At 36.4% G+C, this 20,080-nt stretch overlaps 1 protein-coding gene and 1 pseudogene across 14 annotated transcripts in view; one reads left to right on the plus strand and one right to left on the minus strand.

Annotated features, from left to right (window-relative positions):
- The window catches only part of DCAF6 (DDB1 and CUL4 associated factor 6), a 179,492-nt gene that overhangs the window by 54,746 nt on the left and 104,666 nt on the right, over positions 1-20,080 (plus strand). For 6 of the 14 annotated variants that reach the window (XM_043876208.1, XM_043876210.1, XM_043876212.1 and 3 more), the window contains exons 3-5: positions 1,066-1,158; positions 12,969-13,154; positions 16,029-16,037. In XM_043876208.1, coding sequence (XP_043732143.1) covers positions 1,066-1,158; positions 12,969-13,154; positions 16,029-16,037 — 288 coding nt within the window. The remainder of the gene's footprint in view (positions 1-1,065; positions 1,159-12,968; positions 13,155-16,028; positions 16,038-20,080) is intronic. The other 8 variants (XM_043876209.1, XM_043876211.1, XM_043876213.1 and 5 more) reach the window with 2 other exon arrangements.
- LOC122676673 lies at positions 14,965-15,653 on the minus strand (annotated as a pseudogene).

Raw genomic sequence — 20,080 nt, forward strand, 5'->3', positions numbered from 1 at the left:
TGTTTTGTAAGTAAGTTCGTTTGTATAATTTCTTTTTAGATTCCATATGTAAGGGATATCATAAGATATTTCTCCTCTGTCTGACTTACTTCACTCAGTATGAGTTGGTAGACATTTGAATTACTTCCCTTCCGTTTTTGCCTGTTGTGAATAATGTAGCTATGAACTTTTGTGTACAAGATTTTATGTGATATGTTTTCAGTTCTCTTGGGTATGTACATTTTGTTATGGAATTGCTGGCTCACAGGGTAACTGTTTCAGTTTTTGACAACTTCCAAACTGCTTTCCAGATAGTTGTACTGTAATGCATACCTACCAGAAATGTATCAGAGTTCCAATTTCTTGGCATTTTCTTCTTATATTCTATGTTTTTTCTTAAATTATTATAGCATCTTAATGGATGTAAAGTGGTTATTGTGGTTTTAGTTTTCATGAAGATTGAGACCTGTTTCGTTCTATGAGTTATAAAGTTTTGATTCTTACATTTAAATCTTTGATCATTTTTAGTTACTTTTTGTATATGATGTGAAGTAGGGTTCCAAGTTTGTTCTTTTGCTTGTGTATATCTAGTGGTTACTGCACCATTTGTTGAAAAGATTATTCTTTCTCCATTCAATGGTCTTAGTTAGCCCCTTTATGAAGAATTATCTGACATAAGTATAAGGGTTATTTCTGGACTCAGTTCCATGCCATTGATTTATATATATGTTTGTGATCATGACAGTACCACACAGCCTTAATTGCTATAGCTCTTTAGTGAGTTTTTCTAATTCCTTTTTAGGTGACTTGGTTTTATATCCCTGTATATAAAATGGACTACTTAAAATAAATTTAAATAAAACTTAAGAAAGACCCATACTTAATTTATGTGTCTTTATAAATTTATAGAACATTGTGTTTGCTAAATGGTATTCAGTATATATTTTCACTAAGTAAACTGGTAAATATTATTTACCATAGGTGTAATCTCATTAGTGATATAAAATTCTGAACCATCAACTAAGTGAAGATGGCATACTTATTACTTTGAGCCTGCTTAAATTTCTTCTTTTGCTTTCTTCTTAGGTTAATACAATCTGTTGGAATGAGACTGGAGAATATATTTTATCTGGCTCAGATGACACCAAGCTAGTAATTAGTAATCCTTACAGCAGAAAGGTAAAGTGGTTTTTAAAAATCTACAACTTAATGAGAAAAAAAAAAAAGAAGCTAGAAATCAAATGGTGCATAATCATGAAGTGGGCATTTGCAAAGAATGTTGTTATTTTGCTAAAGTTTATTACATAATTTAGAAGTTATTGCATGCAGTTACTTAGTTTCTTTAGGAAAACATTAGATTTCATTCAACTAGAAAATTTAAATATGCTTCATTTATTCATGTGGATAAAATTGCAAAAAATGGTATCTCAATAAACCATTCTTCATGGGGAAAAATGTGATTTTTTTTTTCTTTTATGCTCACAGAATCTAATCTTATAATCACAGAATCAGCCAAGCATTTTAAGAAACTGAATTTTATCGGTTTACACAGAGTGGCTAGGTTCTAATAAAATGCTCATAACATCCAATTCAGTAAACTGGGATATCATACTGAGTTTTAATTAGGATTATGTTCTAATTTTTATTGGCTCTTTTTCTGACTTTATATAAGTAGGTAGGTATACAGATACTTTGATGTGAATGAAAACATTGTAGGTTATCAGGCTAAAGTTTTAATATTAGCAATCTTACAGAATAAATGGTTCATTTTTAAAAAATTTTTCTACATTTAAATAGCTTAGATAATTAAATAAATGTTTGTGTTTCTGCAGCCTAAAAAGAGGTTCATATTGAGGCTCTCCTTCACTGAAGGAGAGATAGCTTTACTTAACTGTCCTGACTTAGCAGAGGAAAACTTGTTGTTTCCAAATCTTGATTGTCTTAGCTCTGCAAATACTCAAAGAACCTTTTTCTTACAACAGAGAAGACTTCCTAGAATAATGTATATGTGGAATACTTTTGGATTATCACATTCAGAAATTGGACCTTCCCTGGTGAGTCAGATAGAGAATCTGCCTGCAATGCGGGAGACCCAGATTCAGTTCCTAGGGTAGGAAGATCCTCTGGAGAAGGGAATGGCTACCCGCTCCAGTATCCCTGTCTGGAGAATTGACAGAGGAGCCTGGTGGGCTACAGTCTATGGGGTTGCAAAGAGTTGGACACAAGTGTAGTGACAGCATGCAGCACACATCAGAAGCTTAATGTTTATAGTATTTAAATCACTCATCTATATACCAATGGAATAATTTTTTTGATTTTTTAAAAAATTATAGAGCTTTCCTTTTTGAAGTAAAAATTGTGAAAATATACATTACATAAAATTCAGCATGTTAACCATTTTCTAGAGTTGAGTGTACCAACATTAAGTTGATTCATAGTGTTGTGATATCATCACCATCACTGAGCCACAAAACTCTAGTCTTGCAAAGCCGACGCTGCTCGTTAAGCAGTAACGCTCCTTTCTTCCCTTCTCCAGCACGTGGCAACCATTATTCTATTTTCCACCTCCTTGAATTTGTCTAATCCAGGTACCTCATAAAGTGTTTGTATACAGTATTTTTCCTTATGACTGGCTCATTTTACTTAGAATAAGGTCCGGAAGGTTCATCCATGTGTCAGGATTTCTTTTCTTTTTAAAGCTGATATTGTATGTATATATCACATTTTGTTTATGCTTTCATCTACCAGTGGACACTTGGGTTATTTCCACCTTTTTGGCTATTGTGAATAATGCTGCTATGAGCTTAACAGTACAAATATCTCTCCAGGCCCCTGCTTTCAATTATTTTCTGAATATACCTATTGGAATAATTTTTAAAAGATTTTGTTTTCCCTTTAAAGTGATTACTCTTTTCAATTTGAGAAATGACTAACAGATAATACTTTAATAGATTTTAAATATAAAAAACTTTATAGTTTTCTTATAGTGGTTTTAATAGATCTAAATTTGCTGTCATATAGTAATATTTATTGTTTTCAAGCACTGATAATTCATTACATAGGAAAGTAAAGTTTTTTGATCTTAAGTCAGATCTTACCTGTTCTTATAGTTCTACTCTATTTTTAGATCCTGTGAGTTAATGGGAAAATTAATTTATGGCATATAAAATTTTTGAAACTTTTAAAAGATAGATTTAAGTGTTCCTTATTAATGGTATCATATCTTAATTATATATATCATAGATCTCAAATATATATATAAAAGCTTTTACCCCTTAAAGTTACAGGCTAGATTCTTTGGACCAATTCTCCTACTGAAATGAACTCAAAAATACTTGATTAAAAAGCTATACTAAAAGTAACAAAAAGCTATCTTGATAGTAAAGAATTATCAGTCTAAAATAGAAGGGAAGTCTTCTCTAGTGGCTCAGTGGTAAAGACTCCACCTGCCAGTGCAGGAGACATGGATTCAGTCCGTGATCTGGGGGGATTCCGTGTGCTGTGGAGCAGCTAAGCCCGTGAGCCACAACTCTTGAGCCTGGGAGTGGCAACCCCGAGCCCATGCACGCCTCGAGCCTGTGCTCCACACCAAGAGAAGCCACCACAATGAGAAGCCTGTGCATTGCAGCTAGACAGTAGCCCTTGCCCTCCACAGCTGGAGAAAAGCCCACCCAGCAATGAAGACCCAGCATAGCCAAAAGTAAATAAATAAATATAATTAAACAAAATGGAAGGGAAAAAGGTGAATCCAGAGAAGTGAGCGTGATAACTTTTGCCCTGAAGATACTTGTCAGCCTTGTATCTACACTTCAGTTTCGGCGGCCTTGAAGGCCAAGCTGACTAGAAACAGAGCTCAGGGTCCCGATCATGCGTGGACGCCTGTAGAGACTTTATGCAGTATTTTGGGACTCTGTCTGTACCATGAGGACTCCCGAAAGTTCTTCTCGTGGTATAGATGGAACAGAAGGAAGTTAGTCCTCTGGCAGCCTTGGAGCATCCTCTGTTAAAGAAACCCTGAATATATGCAAAAGTTTGATTTGGCTTCATCCAGCTACCTTTAGTTCTTAGAGCATAAAATGTTATTTGTTTCTTCTATGCTCTGCTTCTACTTTTCTCAGTTATTGGTGTGTTCTCCTTTCCCATGCACCTCCTACCTACTTGGCAAGTTTAATTTCATCCTTTGAGCCTCAGCTCTTATCTGTTCAGTTCAGTTGCTCAGTCGTGTCCAACTCTTTGAGACCCCATGCACTGCAGCATGCCAGCCTTCCCTGTCCATCACCAACTCCCAGAGCCTGCTCAAATTCATGTCCACTGAGTCGGTGATGCCATCCAACCGTCTCATCCTCTGTCATCCCCTTCTCCTCCTGCCTGCAGTCTTTCCTAGCATCAGGGTCTTTTCCAGTGAGTCAGTTCTTCTCATCAGGTGGCCAAAGTATTGGATCTTCAGCTTCATCTGAAATAATGTAATAATTCTAATTTCCTCTAGGTGAATGTAGGCATTCCTTCCCCATGTTCTTGTATTTTATGGATAACTCAATTACTATGTGGAGATGGCAATGGCAACCCACTCCGGTACTCTTGCCTGGAAAATCCCATGGATGGAGGAGCTTGGTAGTATGCAGTCCATGGGGTCGCTAACAGTCAGACAAAACTGAGTGACTTCACTTTCGCTTTTCCTTTCATGCATTGGAGAAAGAAATGGCAACCCTCTCCAGTGTTCTTGCCTGGAGAATCCCAGGGACGGGGGAGCCTGGTGGGCTGGTGTCTGTGGGGTCGCACAGAGTCGGACACGACTGAAGCGACTTAGCAGCAGCAGCAGCAGCAGCAATTACTATGTTTGTGTTTGCATGTTGCTCACTATTAGATTCTAACTTATTTGGGACAATGACAATTTCTTTTTAGTTTCCTCAACACTTAATAAATTATCTGTTATACAGTAGGTGCTCAATAAGTGTGAGTAAAAGAAAGCAAGAAATTTCTGTATTCAGTGCCTTAGACAGGAGTAGGGGTGAATTTGGGGAGGGGTGATTTTTACTAAGAGATTGAAGAGCTAATATCTTCTAACTGGATACTCCTGGACCAAGCTTGAAGTTTTAGAAGTGTTGTGTATAACATGATGCACGAAGAAAGCAATACCTGCTTGGCCAGCTAGATGAGTGACAGTAACCTGATGATCAGCAAAGTGATAGACATTGTAGCTAGTTCACTTTCACATTTGTTGCTAATCGTATTTTACAATATGTTATATTCATTTCATATTGTTACTCTGCCAACTTACATCTCTGTTGGCCATTAGTTTTAGATGTTTTCTGAAAAAGTATTATACTCTGTTAATCCAAGGAAAGCATACATAGGAAAATACTTCCAGTTTTTAAAATTTATAACTGTTTGCACCTGCTCATCTATTTTTTCTTAAATTGAGACCTTATTGCAGTTTACCTCCAGTAGCATGCCTCTCTATTGATTACATTGACCCATTTCCACAATTAAAAACAAATTCCAACCTTTGGTAAAATTGTTAACTGTATACACGTAAATACAATTAGTCCAACAATTATCTATTAATTAGGGAAGTTCAGTTCAGACACTAAGTCATGTCTGACTCTTTGCAATGCCATGGACTACAGCATACTAGGCTGTACACTGAGTTGATGATGCCATCCAACCATCTCACCCTCTGTCACCCCTGCTCCTTCTGCCTTCAGTCTTCTCCAGCATCAGGGTCTTTTCCAGTGAGTATGTTCGCATCAGGTGGACAAAGCATTGGAGTTTCAGCTTCAGCATCAGTCCTTCCAGTGAACACCCAGGACTGATCTCCCTTAGGATGGACTGGTTGGATGTCCTTGCAGTCCAAGGGATCCTCAAGAGTCTTCTCCAACACCACAGTTCAAAAGCATCAATTCTTCAGTGCTCAGCTTGCTTTATTGTCCAACTCTCATATCCATACATGACTACTGGAAAAACCATAGCCTTGACTAGACGAACTTTGGTGGCAAAGTAATGTGTCTGCTTTTTGACATGCTATCTAGTTTGGTCATAACTTTTCTTCCAAGGAGTAAGTGTCTTTTAATTTCATGGCTGCAGTCACCATCTGCAGTGATTTTGGAGCCCCCCAAAATAAAGTCTGCCACTGTTTCCACTATTTCTGCATCTATTTGTCGTGAAGTGATGGGACCAGATGCCATGATCTTTGTTTTCTGAATGTTGAGCTTTAAGCCAACTTTTTCACTCTCCTTTTTTACTTCCATCAAGAGGCTCTTTAGTTCTTCTTCACTTTCTGCCATAAGGGTGGTGTCATCTGCATATCTGAGGTTATTGATATTTCTCCCGGCAATGTTGATTCCAGCGTGTGCTTCATCGAGCCCAGCGTTCCTCGTGATGTACTCTGCATATAAGTTAAATAAGTAAGGTGACAATATACAGCCTTGGACATACTCCTTTTCCTATTTGGAACCAGTCTGTTTTTCCATGTCCAGTTCTAACTGTTGCTTCCTGACCTGCATGTAGGTTTCTCAAGAGGCAGGTCAGATGGTCTGGTATTCCCATCTCTTTCAGAACTTTCCACGATTTATTGTCATCCACACATTCAAAGGCTTTGGCATAGTCACTAAAGCAGAAATAGATGTTTTTCTGGAACTCTCTTGCTTTTTTGATGATCCAGCGGATGTTGGCAATTTGATCTCTGGTTCCTCTGCCTTTTCTTAAACCAACTTGAACATCTGGAAGTTCAAGTTTCATGTACTGTTGAAGCCTGGCTGGGAAGATTTTTAGCATTACTTTGCTACCGTGTGAGATCAGTGCAATTCTGTGGTAGTTTAAACATTTTTTGGGATTGGAATGAAAACTGACCTTTTCCAGTCCTGTGGCCACTGCTGAGTTTTCCAAATTTGCTGGCATATTGAGTGCAATTGAGCAGTAGTTTGAGCATTATTTGGCATTGCCTTTGTTAGTATTGCCACTTTCTTATATAGTGGATTAAGGAAAGAGAAATGTTAGTTTTTGACTTGATCAACTTAGGTGGTCAAGGTGTGGTGGATAGTGATCAACTGGGTGTGGGTGGATAGTGATGTTATTAAGGTGTGGAATACTAGAGAGGGAATAAATTTGGAGTGGGATATCTGAAATGAAGAGATTTTTTTCAGAGAGAACAGATTTGTTCAGTGGAAAGGACTTCAGTTTTTTCTAATTGTTACTCTGATTAATAAAGAAATTTCTTTCCATTTTTGAGTGATATGTGATAGGCCAACACACATTAGTATATTGAATGAGATTCCTGCTTTTGTTTTTGAAGCTATGCATAAACCCATTGGATGGAGATAAATCAAATTGTTAATAATGTCTGCTGAAGGTGACTAAAGTCAAAGACCTATCAGATTAAAACTGTGAAAGACCTAGCATACATTGTGTGTAATTATATGTACTTAGCTACTTGGTAAACCATGCTGAAATATATGTGAGTTGGTAAATTATGCTGAAATATATGATGACATTAAAGTCTATAATTCTGTCTTATTTAAAAGCTTTACATTAATTATTCTCTGTTATTTCTTGTACTTTACTTGAGCAGGTCTCAGTGTCTTACACTTGGAGAGAGGAATGAAAAAGTTTAACATGTTTTACAGACAATTTTTATTGTCCATTGACTTTGATTAATGTAGGTGCAAAGACTCTTCTCTTTTTTTATTTGACCCTAAGTAAATGTGCATTAATGACCAGAGAAGCCTGGAGTTCTGCAGAGAGTAGGACACGACTGAATGACTGATCAACAACAGATAAGACTTACAGTGGAGTACTGTATGGTACTCAGCAAATCCTTGTTTTGTTTGTGACCCCAGGACTTAGGTGAAGTGACTTGTAATACTTAAGTATCTAAATTTAAGTATTTGCTTCACTTAAGTTGTCAGGGTAACTAGCTGCTAATATTTATCTATGTTCTGGTTTAGTGTCGTACTGTTAGTTAATTAATTTGTCAATTAGTCTTATATTGTAAATAGTTACTTGAAACCAAGCCAAAAGTAAAATTGATGTATCTTTTCCTAATTTTTTTTTTAAATTTGAAAACTGATTGATAAGTTAAAAAGGTAATACAATCAACATCCAGAAATAGACTTTTGAAAAAAGTATTTCAGAATAATTTGGAGGTGTCATGCATTTCATGAATACTCTGACATCTGTCTACTAAGAACAAGAACATTATCCTATATAACTGTAATGCAGTTACCATGGTCAGGATGTGTAATATTGAATATAGAGTTGATCCTCTTTACTTATAGATTCTGTGTTTGCAAATTTACAAACTCATTAAATTTATTTTTACCCTTCCATGTCAATAACTTTCAGTGCTTTTCTGGTCATTGATGGCCATTCACATGTACAGAGTGGCAAAAAATTTGAATTGCGTAACTCATACATCAGTATACATGTTCTCAGATGAGATCAAATAAGGTGCTGCTTGATACTTCTTGTTTCACATTGAATACTGTAAGCATACTGCATCCTTTTTGTGATATATTGAACATCACTCATTTTGCATTTTTTTGCTTTTTGTTGGTGACTTCAATGGTTAAAAGGGTCCCCAGTTATCTTGCTGAGTACCGTCTAGTCTTCCTAGGTATAAGAAACCTGGAATATACTTTACAGAGAAAATATGTTAGATGAGCTTCATTTGTTACTGTTTGTTGTCCAGTCGCTCAGTCGTGTCCAACTCTGTGACCCCATGGACTACAGCCTGCCAGGCTCACCTGTTCTTCATTATCTCCTGTAATTCTCTCAGATTCATGTTCATTGAGTCAGTGACACTATTTTATCCTCTGCCTCCCCCTTTTCTTTTTGCCTTCAGTCTTTCTCAGCATCAGGTCTTTTCTAATAACTCATTTCTTCACATCAAGTGGCTAAAGTATTGTAGCTTCACCTTTGGCATCAGTCCTTCCAATGAATATTTAGATATGAATTATAGTACTCTTTGCCCTAAGTTCATTGTTAATGAATCAACATTATGTATTAAATAAAGTGTCTTTAAACAAACACAGACAACAGAGTTACTTATTGATTTGTTGATGAGAAGTTTGCGACAGAGCCTCACAGAAACCTAACCCTGTATGTCCATAGGAGAAGTTGCTGATGGATACAGCACGTGCTAAGGCAGTGTTAGGGCTTCCTTGGTGACTCAGTGGTAGAGAGTCCACATGCCAGTTCAGGATATGTTCGATAACTGGGTTGGAAAGATCCCTTGGAGAAGGAAATGGCAGCCCACTCCAGTATTTTGCCTGGGAAATCCCTTGGACAGAGGAGCCCAATGGGCTATAGTCCATGGAGTCACTAAAGAGTCAGACACAACTTATTGATTAAAAACAGTGTAATCTTAGTGGTGACTTTATAGAACATAACTACCAGTAGTAATGAGAATTGCCTGTATGCTATATATATAATATATATGATTTTGTACTGTCAACTAAAAAAATGCACATCCTAAATGTTGAGAATTGTGTTTTATTCAGTGGACATACTGAGGACTTAAGCCAGGGAGACAGCCTCTCAGATAGCTCTGAAGGGCTGTTCTGAAGAGGTAAAGGGGAGCCAGGATAAATATAAAAGTCTCTGCAAAAGAAAAAGACAACTCACAAAACTCCAGGTAATCATAACATCAAAAGATTAATGCTAATTTAAAAAAACCCAAACATCTCAGGTTAATAAATTTAGGAAGATAAATTTTTTCTTTTCTTGGGGAAGATAATGGAATCTGGGCTTAATGAAATTGCTCCTTTGTCCTGTCCCTTAACTATCTAAGGTTCTTTTTTTCTCCATCCTGAATCCCCTCAGGGTACACCACTGGGGGTGTCTGCAGAGACTGATGGCTTGATGACTGGCAGCCTATTTATCGCTGTTCTAAGTTCCCCTCAGGGTTAACCATTTGGGGTGACTGCAGTGACTGTTGAATGTAACATCCTCTCTTTACTGTTATGCAGGCATATCCTAGTATATGCCTGCCATATCTATAGTATACATAGTATCTGTAGTATGTTATATAGCTTCCCTTATAGCTCAATTGGGAAAGAATCTGCCTGCAGTGCAGGAGACCCAGGCTTGATTCCTGCATTGGGAAGATCCCCTGGAGAAGGAAATGGCAACCCACTCCAGTATTCTTGCCTGGACAATCCCATGGACAGAGGAGCCTGGCAGGCTATAGTCCATGGGGTCACAAGAGTTGGGCACAACTTGTTGACTAAACCAGCATATTATATATATATTACCATGTATCTATAGTATATTACATATATCCACACATAGTACATGTACATATATACCTGTATATATTCAAATTTTCCCATTTGTTTCAGTAATGTTCTTTAGCACTGCCTTGCGTCTCTTAATCCAGCCCCCAATCCAGCATCACACATTTCATTTAGTTGTCATATTTCCTTTGTCTGCTGTAGAATAGTTCATGCAACTTCTTGGTCTTTCATAACATTGATATGTTGTTTTATTGTTATATTGACTATCAAGTCATTTCCTAGAATGTCCCTCCATTTGGATTTGTCTGATTGTTTCTTCATGAGTTGATTAAAAGTAAACATTTTTGCTAAGAATTCTCTATGGATGATGTTGTGGTACATGATATTAATTTGTTCCCTGACTGGTGATGTTAAATTCGATCTTTCCATTGTGAGGGTATATTTACCCTTTGTGATTTTATCTAAGGAGTAGTGTGGAGATTGTGTAAATACTCTTTTTCATAGCTATCTTTCATAAAGTGGTTTCAATATTCATTGATTCTTGCCTTAATCAGTTGTTATAATGTCATTACAAATAGTGTTTTTTAATTCTATCATTTCTTCCACATTTACTAGTTGACTTTATTTGGTAAATATGAGCATTTCCTCAAATTGCTCCAGTTTGTTCAGTAAAACATTTTTTGTTGTTGTTCTTTTATTTATTTAAAAAAATTTTATTGGAGTATAGTTGATTTACAGTAGTATGTTAGTTTTGTTCAGTGAGACATTTAAAGTGAACTAAAGAAACTTTGTGTTTCTGTTTTGACATACTCTCCCTTTTTTTCAAGCATATTTTAAAATACAAAACCACAACAGATACTTCCATTGCACTAAATCTCCATTGTATATACATTGTCGGAATTTATTCAGCCAGTCTCCTGTGTTTTGTTTGCTATCGTGAATGACTCAGTAAATAATGGCTTTTTTTTTTTTTATATATATTGTTGGATGTATATACCTTCAGAGTAAATTCTTAGAAATAGACTTGTCTGATCAAAGAGTTAATGCGTATGTAGTTTTGTGAGGGGTTGCTAAGTTCCTTTGTATTGGTCTCCCACCATTTAGCATCCCACCAGAATGAAGAGCCTGGTGTCCCCCTCCCCAGCACACTCACTAATACAGTATGCTGTCAAGCTTTTGAATTTTTGCTAATCTAAAAAGTGGAAATCAGTGATCTCAATGTAGTTTCAATTTGCATTTCCTATATGAACTTGATGCTTTTTCAAAATTTTAAGGCCCATTTGTTTATCTTTGGACTATATTCAGATCTTTTGCCCTTTTTTTTTCCTCTCAATTTTTAAGCACTGTAGGGGGATTTGGTCTTTTATCTGCTATGTATGTTACAAATATTGCAATGTTTATTTAAACCATACTTCTGTCATAGGAATTCTGATCTTTTAAATTATTAAGGATTTAGGTGTAGGAACTTCTTTATTCTTTACAGAAGTGGGAACTTCTGTACCATTTTATTGCTTTACTTTTATGATTCTTTGAGATTCAGTTTGTTTTTATTTTTTCATCCTGAAAGGGAATGACTTAATAATCATTTAGGAAACAATTTCAAAAGTCAATCAAGATAGTCTTTTCATATTTACTGTGAGTTTATGAATGAGTCATGTATACCAAATAGGTAGAAATATACATATTTAATTTGCAAGGCACTGTTCTAAAACCCGTTTGTGTGCCTGATGCACAATGAGGCCAGACAAACCAAAATTTTAGAATTTGGAGCAGAGCAAGGTTTATTGCAAGGATCATGCAAGAAGAACAGGTAGGCTCCTGCTTAAGAGACCCAAACTCCCCATGGTTTTCAGGGAAGAAATTTTTACAAGCAGAATTTGGGGGGAGGGCTGCCAGGTGTGTAACCCCCCCTGATTGGCTGGTGGTGAGGTAACATTGTTCTAGGAATCTCCAGCCTGCGGTCCAGATGCTCAGCCTAAAGTTACCATCCTCCTTCTGGCTAGGGGCCTTAAGTTCTTGTAGAACTCAGAGAAGTATATCAAACGGTTATGCACAACCCCTTCTACTCCCCTGCAAAGAACCAGAACCCATTCTACATTTCCTGTCTTCTAATTAGTAACTGAATCTGCCTTTTGGAACTCAGGGAAGGTCTAGGAGGCTGAAAGCCGTTTTCCTACAAACAAGAGACGGAAGACACTGAAAGACTTTTATGCCTGGGATGGCCTCACAGGTTCCTGCTTGGTCTCAGTCCCATTTTCTTTGATCCTCCTCAGTCATGAGAGAAACAGATATTGGAGTAGACAGGAAATAAAATTTGGATAGAGAAGTTAATCATAAACTCTGCAGAGGAACTTAGTTTTAGGGGGACTCTGTTTCAGCACTATTCCTGTTGATATACTTAATCTTCTTTACATCTCAGAGGGAAATAAAATATGTGAGATTCCGATTTTTTTTCTTCTAATTATAATATTGGGTTAGCCAAAAAGTTCATTTGGGATTTTCCATGTTACACAAAAACTTGAACAAACTTTTTAGCCAACCCAATAGCTTGGAATCAAATGATAATTTTTCATTTGAGCTGAGAGTGTTAATGAGAATTTATTCCTGGCTAGGATTATATTAAGTTTGAATTTGAATGCTTCTTTTTAGGAAATAATAAATTGCTAAAAATTACTCTTAGTAATTTAGTAGTTAGTAATAAATTTACTCTTTAGTAATTTAGTAGTAAATTACTAAAAACTCCTCTCTGTGTTTTAGGTTTTGACAACAATTCGTTCAGGGCATCGAGCAAATATATTTAGTGCAAAGTTCTTACCATGCACAAATGATAAGCAGATTGTATCCTGCTCTGGAGATGGAGTAATATTTTATACCAATGTTGAGCAAGATGCAGAAACTAACAGACAGTGCCAATTTACATGCCATTATGGAACTACCTATGAGGTACAGTATTACTATGATTTATCTATATGAGATATATATATATATATATATATATATATGTACATGTGTATGTGTTTTGTGTAAGTGTGTATGTATGTGCAGATAGATGTGTGTATGTACATACTCATGCATAAATAAGTAAAGTTATTATTGACAAAATGTCTAGATTTCAGTTTTTGAGAAACTGTACCTTGATAGGCTTGTGAATAAAGTTAAGGAATAAGATGTGAATAATAGTAATGGGGTTTGTAATTCCTTGAGCACCTATAAGAAAACAGATATCAGACTTTAAAGATGCTTCTTTATTGTGCTATAGGGCTCTATATTAGGCTTTAATCTCATTACCACTTTCTCACTGTTTTATATGAAGTCATTGCTGGCGTGGTTATCAAAATGTCAGAAGAGATGCTAGTACACTTAAACAAAGGAATCTGATTCCTAAAGGTTATTAATAAGCTCAAGCCCTGAGCTGAATTAAAATGAGGTGAAATGAAGCTGAGATTCAGTTATATTGCTTTAGTTCAGAAAAACTGCTTACTCTTCAGAAAGCTCTTTTGTAATCTTGTCATTTCATTTTCTTTGTATCAAATGATTCATTGTTTTCTCATATGGTGCTGACATGGTATATTTTTTTCATTACTTGAATTTCAGTTCTTCTGTACCCTCATGTTATGATACATCCTTACAAAAATAGTATTCTGTAGCTGGATTTTTTTTAATCTATTTCTCACAAATTTGGCTTTTAACTGGAGATTTCAGTCAATTTATGTTTATTGTGAGTGCTGATATATTTGGATTATTTATATATCTTATTATAAGTTTTTTATTTGAAAATATTTTCTGTTATTGGTTTCCCCATCCTCTTTTTGACATCCTTTTGAATTTCTTGAAAGTTTGCCTTTGGCCCATTTTGTTTCTGCTATTGCAAGGAAGATAGACATTCGTATTTTACAAGAGTAGTTGACAAAGTCTAAAGTCAATAAGTACCTTTGCCTTTCTCCTGAGTGTATACCTTAGCTCATTATAATCTTTCCATCCCTTGTCTAATTTTATATGCTTATATTGTTCACAGTGTAGGTATAGTCTATCTTCTTCTGAATCAAAAATATTATAATTGTTTTATTAGTATTTACTATTATTATTAGATTTACCTACATTTTTGCTTGTACTTTTGCCTTTTCTGTTACAGGTTTTCTGTGTGGGGTCATTTGGTACCTAAAGCACATTTTTTTTTTTTATTATTATTATACAGTTTTTTTTTTTAATGTATCAAATATAAGGTGCAAAGTGAAAAACAAATGTTTTTGAAGCTAGGAGAGTAAGTATGCTATTCCTAGTCAGATACAAGCTTAGTTATCACACACATACACAAATCAAAAATAACATGAAACAGGAAAAACTAAAGAACTTCTTTTGCTTTCAGAAAACAGCGAAGAAACCGAAGACAGTTCTTTTTAGAAATTCAGAAAAAAATTTTTTTTCATAGTAGCTAACATGCCTTCTTTAGGCATTAAGACACTTTTTTCTGCTTGTAACCTTAATGCATCCATATTTTTACTCTTTATGAAAATCAAGTCTCCCAGTAAAAATGATATTTTACCACACTAATCTTTCAATTTCATCACTAAAAATGTAGTTATACACAACAATTTTCAGCCTCTTGGAACACTCTGCATGATGGAATTTAGTCATTGGAATGACTGATTTCTCAGAAAAGCAGCATTGCCTCAACTGTGGTATGATTTGGTAGTCAGTATTCTCGTTTTCTAGTAAAGATCTCATAAGCAGGAGCACTGGGCTCCTTGTGAATTCATCGATCAAGAAAACATTTCTGAGCAGCTTCTGAGCAAACATTTTTAACAGGTTGATCACAGATCTGGAGTCTCCACTCTTCATAATGGCACTGCCAGCACAACTGTGTTAGCTCCTGCCTCTGCACGTTTATGGATGGTGTCTGGGCCTACTCCACCATCAACCTCAGTGTCCAAAGACGGGAACTGGGTCCTCAACCAGTGAACCTTTGGCATCATATCTTTCATGAGTTTCTGCCCTACAAGCCCGTGTTTCACTGCCATAACCAAGGCCATATCTATCTGATTGATTAGCCCATGGTGTCAAATACTCAACTGTAGTTCCTGGTTTGATAGCAAGGCCAGCCTTCATTCCATTCTCTTGAATGTCTTTGGTCAAAGCTCCTGGGTTGTCAGTAGCCTCCAGATGAAAGGTATGTTGATTGGCTCCTGCTACAGCCATCGGTTTTTACCCACTGTTCTGGCCTGGACACCATCATGTGCATGTCAAAGGAAGGGTCTGGGCCTAGCTGCTTTTGGAGGCTTTCTACCACAGGGTGACCAAAGGTGATGTTGGGAACAAAATGCCCATCTGTTACATCCAGGTGCAGATAATAAGCCTCAGAGTGCCACACCTGGAGGTGCTCGGCCCCTAAACTGGCCGGGTCACTGTTGTGGTGCACGGGCTAATTTTGCAGCCAGGTGCCATTGTGCTAGTGCTCCAGAGCTAAAGTACATTCTTTACCAGTTCCTTTAAGTCAGAGTTTGCAGATATAAAACAATTGTAGTCCTAGTTTCCTTTTATATCATTCACTTCTTCCCTTTTCATCCTTTTCTAGAAAATACCTTTTTTATGTCAGCTCTTCAGAGGTAGTCTTACTAGATACAGGCTTCTAGTTTTGACAGTTACTCTATTTCAGGTGATATTCCACTGTATTCTGACTTTACTTTTGAAGTTGAGCAGTCAGTCAACAGTTTAATTGTGATACCTTTGTATTTAAGTTATCTCTTCCTTGACTGAATTTAATTCTGTTTTTCTTTGTGTTTTTTTTTTTTTGTTTTTCCTTCATTGATGTCACAACAGTGTATCGAGGTATGGATTTCCTTTTGATTTTTCTTGGAATTTATATGTTTTCTTAGTCTGAAAAATTGGAATCTTGAAAAATGAGGGAAATTTATAGATAATAAGTTTTTAGTTCTTTACCATTCTCTGTATTTTTTTTATTCTGGAATTCTGCTTAGATATATGCTAAGACCTTCTTATTCCATCTAGCATTAAACTTTTTTCCCCCATTGAAGTACAAAACATAAAGGAAAAGTACAAAACACTGAGTATATCTCAATAAATTATCACAAAGTGAATTTGTTCATGTAACAGCCACAAAGATCAAGAAATATAAGGCATTAAGGACTCCCCCGAAGCTGCTTTATCCTGATTTCCATCATCTTATTTCTCTAACCACTTTAGTTTTTTTGTTTTTGAACATTATATGCAGTGAGTCATATTAAATGGTCTTTTGTTTATTTTTAAATTTGATATCGTTTGCTGAACAAAATCTTACATTTGTGGAACTCATCCATGTTGGGTACCACTATAGTGTGTTTATTTTCACTGCTTTTTAGTGTTTGATTGTGTGAATAAACCACAGCTGATGGATCTGTTCTACTGCTGATGAAAATTTTAAATTTGATTTCCAATTTGAAGAACATACTTTACATGACTTTCAATATATTTACGTTTAGAAGTAAACTTTTTCTGTCATAGGATATGTATTTGTTTATTTTAGAGATAGTGCCAAGTACTTTTCCAAAGTGTGACAGTGTACGTTCCCAGCAATAGCATATAATAAGAATTCCTTTTGCTCCTCATCTTTGCCAACAGTAAATATGGTTAATCTCTAATTTTAAAGAGGCTTATTTAAATGCCTTTTACTGTTGTTACTGCTGAGGTTACTGCATAGATTATTGGTTATTTAGATATACTGTTTTGTTAAGTGCCTATTCAGAATTCTTTCCTAATCTTTCTATTGGGTTCTCCATTTTATTTCATTATTACTGTTGATTTATTGGAATTTCTTTTATCTTCAGCATGTGAAACTATCTCTTCCAACTCTGTGGTTGTATTTTCACCCTCCTGATTGTATCTTTTCATGAACAAAAGTTCTCTGTGTTGTCTAATGTATTGGTCTTTTTTAAAAAAAATCGTACCTGCTTTCTGTATCCTGCTCAAAAAAATCTTTTCCTTTCTGAACGTCATGGAGATGTTCTTCTGTTTTAGATTCTCTTTTAGAAAGATTATTGTTTTGTCTTTTGTGTTTAGATTTTGATTTGCTCTTGTTCAGTTGCTAAGTCCTGTCTGACTCTTTGTGACCCCATGGACAGCAGTACACCAGGCTTGTCTGTCCTTCACTATCTTCCAAAGTTTTCTCAAAATCACTATTGCCTAAATTTTCTCAAATGGACCCCTGTCCATTGATTCGGTGATGCTATATAACCATCTCATCCTCTGCCACCCCCTTCTCATCTTGCCTTCAGTCTTTCCCAGCATCAGGATGTTTTCCAGTGAGTCTGCTCTTCAGGTGGCCAAAGTATTGTAGCTTCAGCTCCAGCATCATTTCTTCCAGTGAATATTCAGGACTGATTTCCTTTAGGACTGACTGGTTTGATCTCCTTGCCTCCCAAAGGACTCTCAGAAGTCTTCTGCAGCACCACCATAAAGTACTCAGCATTCAATTCTTTGGTGCTCAACCTTCTTTAGGATCCAACTCTCACATCCATACATGACTCCTGGAAAAACCATATTTTTTATTATATGTACCTTTGTCGGCAAACTGATCTTTGCTTTTTAATACACTGCCTAGGTTTGTCATAGCTTTCCTTCCAAGGAGCAATCATCTTTTAATTTCATGGCTACAATTACCGTCCACAGTGATTTTGGAGCCCAGGAAAATGAAATCTGTTAATGTTTCTACTTTTTGCCCTTCTATTTGCCATGAAGTGATGGGACTAGATACCATAATCTTATTTAGTTTTTTGAATGTAGAGTTTAAGCCAGCTTTTTTCACTCTGTTCATTCACCATCATCAAGAAGCTCTTTATTTCCTCTTCACTTTCTGATGTTAAGAGTGGCATCATCTTCGTATCTGAGGTTATTGATGTTTCTCCTGGCAATCTTGATTCCAGCTAGTGATTCATCCAGCTCAGCATTTCACATGATATACTCTTTAAATGACTTAAATAAGTAGGTTGACAGTATACAGCCTTGTCATACCCCTTTCCCAACTTTGAACCATTCAGTTGTTTCGTGTAAGGCTCTAACTTTCTGCTTCTTGACCACATATAGGTTTCTCAGGAGACTACAGGTAAAGTGGTCTAGTATTCCCATTATTTTAAGAATTTTCAAGTTTGTTGTGATTCACACAGTCAGAGGCTTTAACATAGTCATTGAAACAGAAATAGATGTTTTTCTGGAATTTCCTGATTTCTCTATGATCCAATGAATGTTGACAATTTGATCTTTGGTTCCTCTGCCTTTCCTAAATCCTGCTTTTACATGTGAAAGTTCTTGGTTCATGTACTGCTGAAGCCTAGCTTGAAGGATCTTGAGTATAACCTTACTAGCGTGTGAAATGAGTGGTATGGTAGTTGTATGGTAGTAACATTGTATAGTAGTTTAAACATTCTTTGGCATTGCCTTTCTTTGGGATTGGAATGAAGACTGACCTTTTCCAGTCCTCTGAGTTTTCCAAATTTGCTGACATACTGAGTTCAGCACTTGAACAGTATCATCTTTTAGGATTTGAAATAGCTCAGCTGGAATTCCATCTCCTCCACTGGCTTTGTTCATTTTGTTATTATGATGAAATTACGTAGAATAACTTGTGTATGTTTAACCATCCTTGCATTCCAGAAGTAAATTCCACTTGACCATGATGAATAATCTTGTTAGTATGTTACTATGTTGGAGTTTTTTTTATTAGCATTTTGCTGAGAATTTTTATTTCAGTTCAGTTCAGTTCAGTCTCTCAGTGGTGTCCGACTCTTCACGACCCCATGAACTGCAGCACACCAGGCCTCCCTGTCCATCACCAACTCCCGGAGTTTATCCAAACTCATGTCCATTGAGTCAGTGATGCCATCCAAACATTTCATCCTCTGTCGTCCCCTTCTCCACCTGTCTTCATTCTTTCCCAATATCAGGGTCTTTTCCAGTGAGTCAGTTCTTCACATCAGGTGGCAAAAGTATTGGAGTTTAAGCTTCAACATCAGTCCTTCCAATGAACACCCAGGACTGATTTTCTTTAGGGTGGACTGGTTTTATCTCCTTGCAGTCCAAGGGACTCTCAAGAGTCTTCTCCAACACCACAGTTCAAAAGCATCAATTCTTCGGTGCTCAGCTTTCTTAATAGTCCAACTCTCATATCCATACACGACTACTGGAAAAACCCTGGCTTTGACTAGATGACCTTTGTTGGCAAAGTAACGTTTCTGCTTTTTAATATGCTGTCTAGGTTGGTCATAACTTCTCTTCCAAGGAGCAAGCGTCTTAATTTCATGGATTAATGAATTCATACATGGCTGGATGAAGCACAAGCTGGAATCAACATTGCCGGGAGAAATATCAGTAACCTCAGATATGCAGATGACACCACCCTTATGATAAGGCAGAAATCGAAGAACTGAAGAACCTCTTGATGACAGTGAAGGAGGAGAGTGAAAAAGTTGGCTTGAAGCTCAACATTCAGAAAACTAAGGTCATGGCATCCAGTCCCATCACTTCATGGCAGATAGATGGGGAAGCAATGAAAACAGGGACAGACTTTATTTCGGGGGGCTCCAAAATCACTGCAGATGGTGACTACAGTCATGAATTTAAAAGGTGCTTGCTCCTTGGAAGAAAAATTTTTAAATATACATGTTTTCAAGCCATCTGGTCTGAGCTTTCCTTTCTTCAGATGTTTTGGTTACTAATTCAGTCTCCTTACTGTAGTGTTGGTTTGTTTGGTTTGTCCCTTTGCTTATCTATCTTTTAGTCTTGGTAAGCTGTATATTTCTAAAAATTTCTTAATTTCTTCTGTCATTCCATTTGTGGTGTTCATAGTCTCTTAGGATCCTTTTTATTTCTGTGGTATAAGT

The sequence above is a fragment of the Cervus elaphus genome, chromosome 20 (genome assembly GCF_910594005.1).
Source record: "Cervus elaphus chromosome 20, mCerEla1.1, whole genome shotgun sequence".
In the NCBI taxonomy this organism is placed as follows: Eukaryota; Metazoa; Chordata; class Mammalia; order Artiodactyla; family Cervidae; genus Cervus; species Cervus elaphus.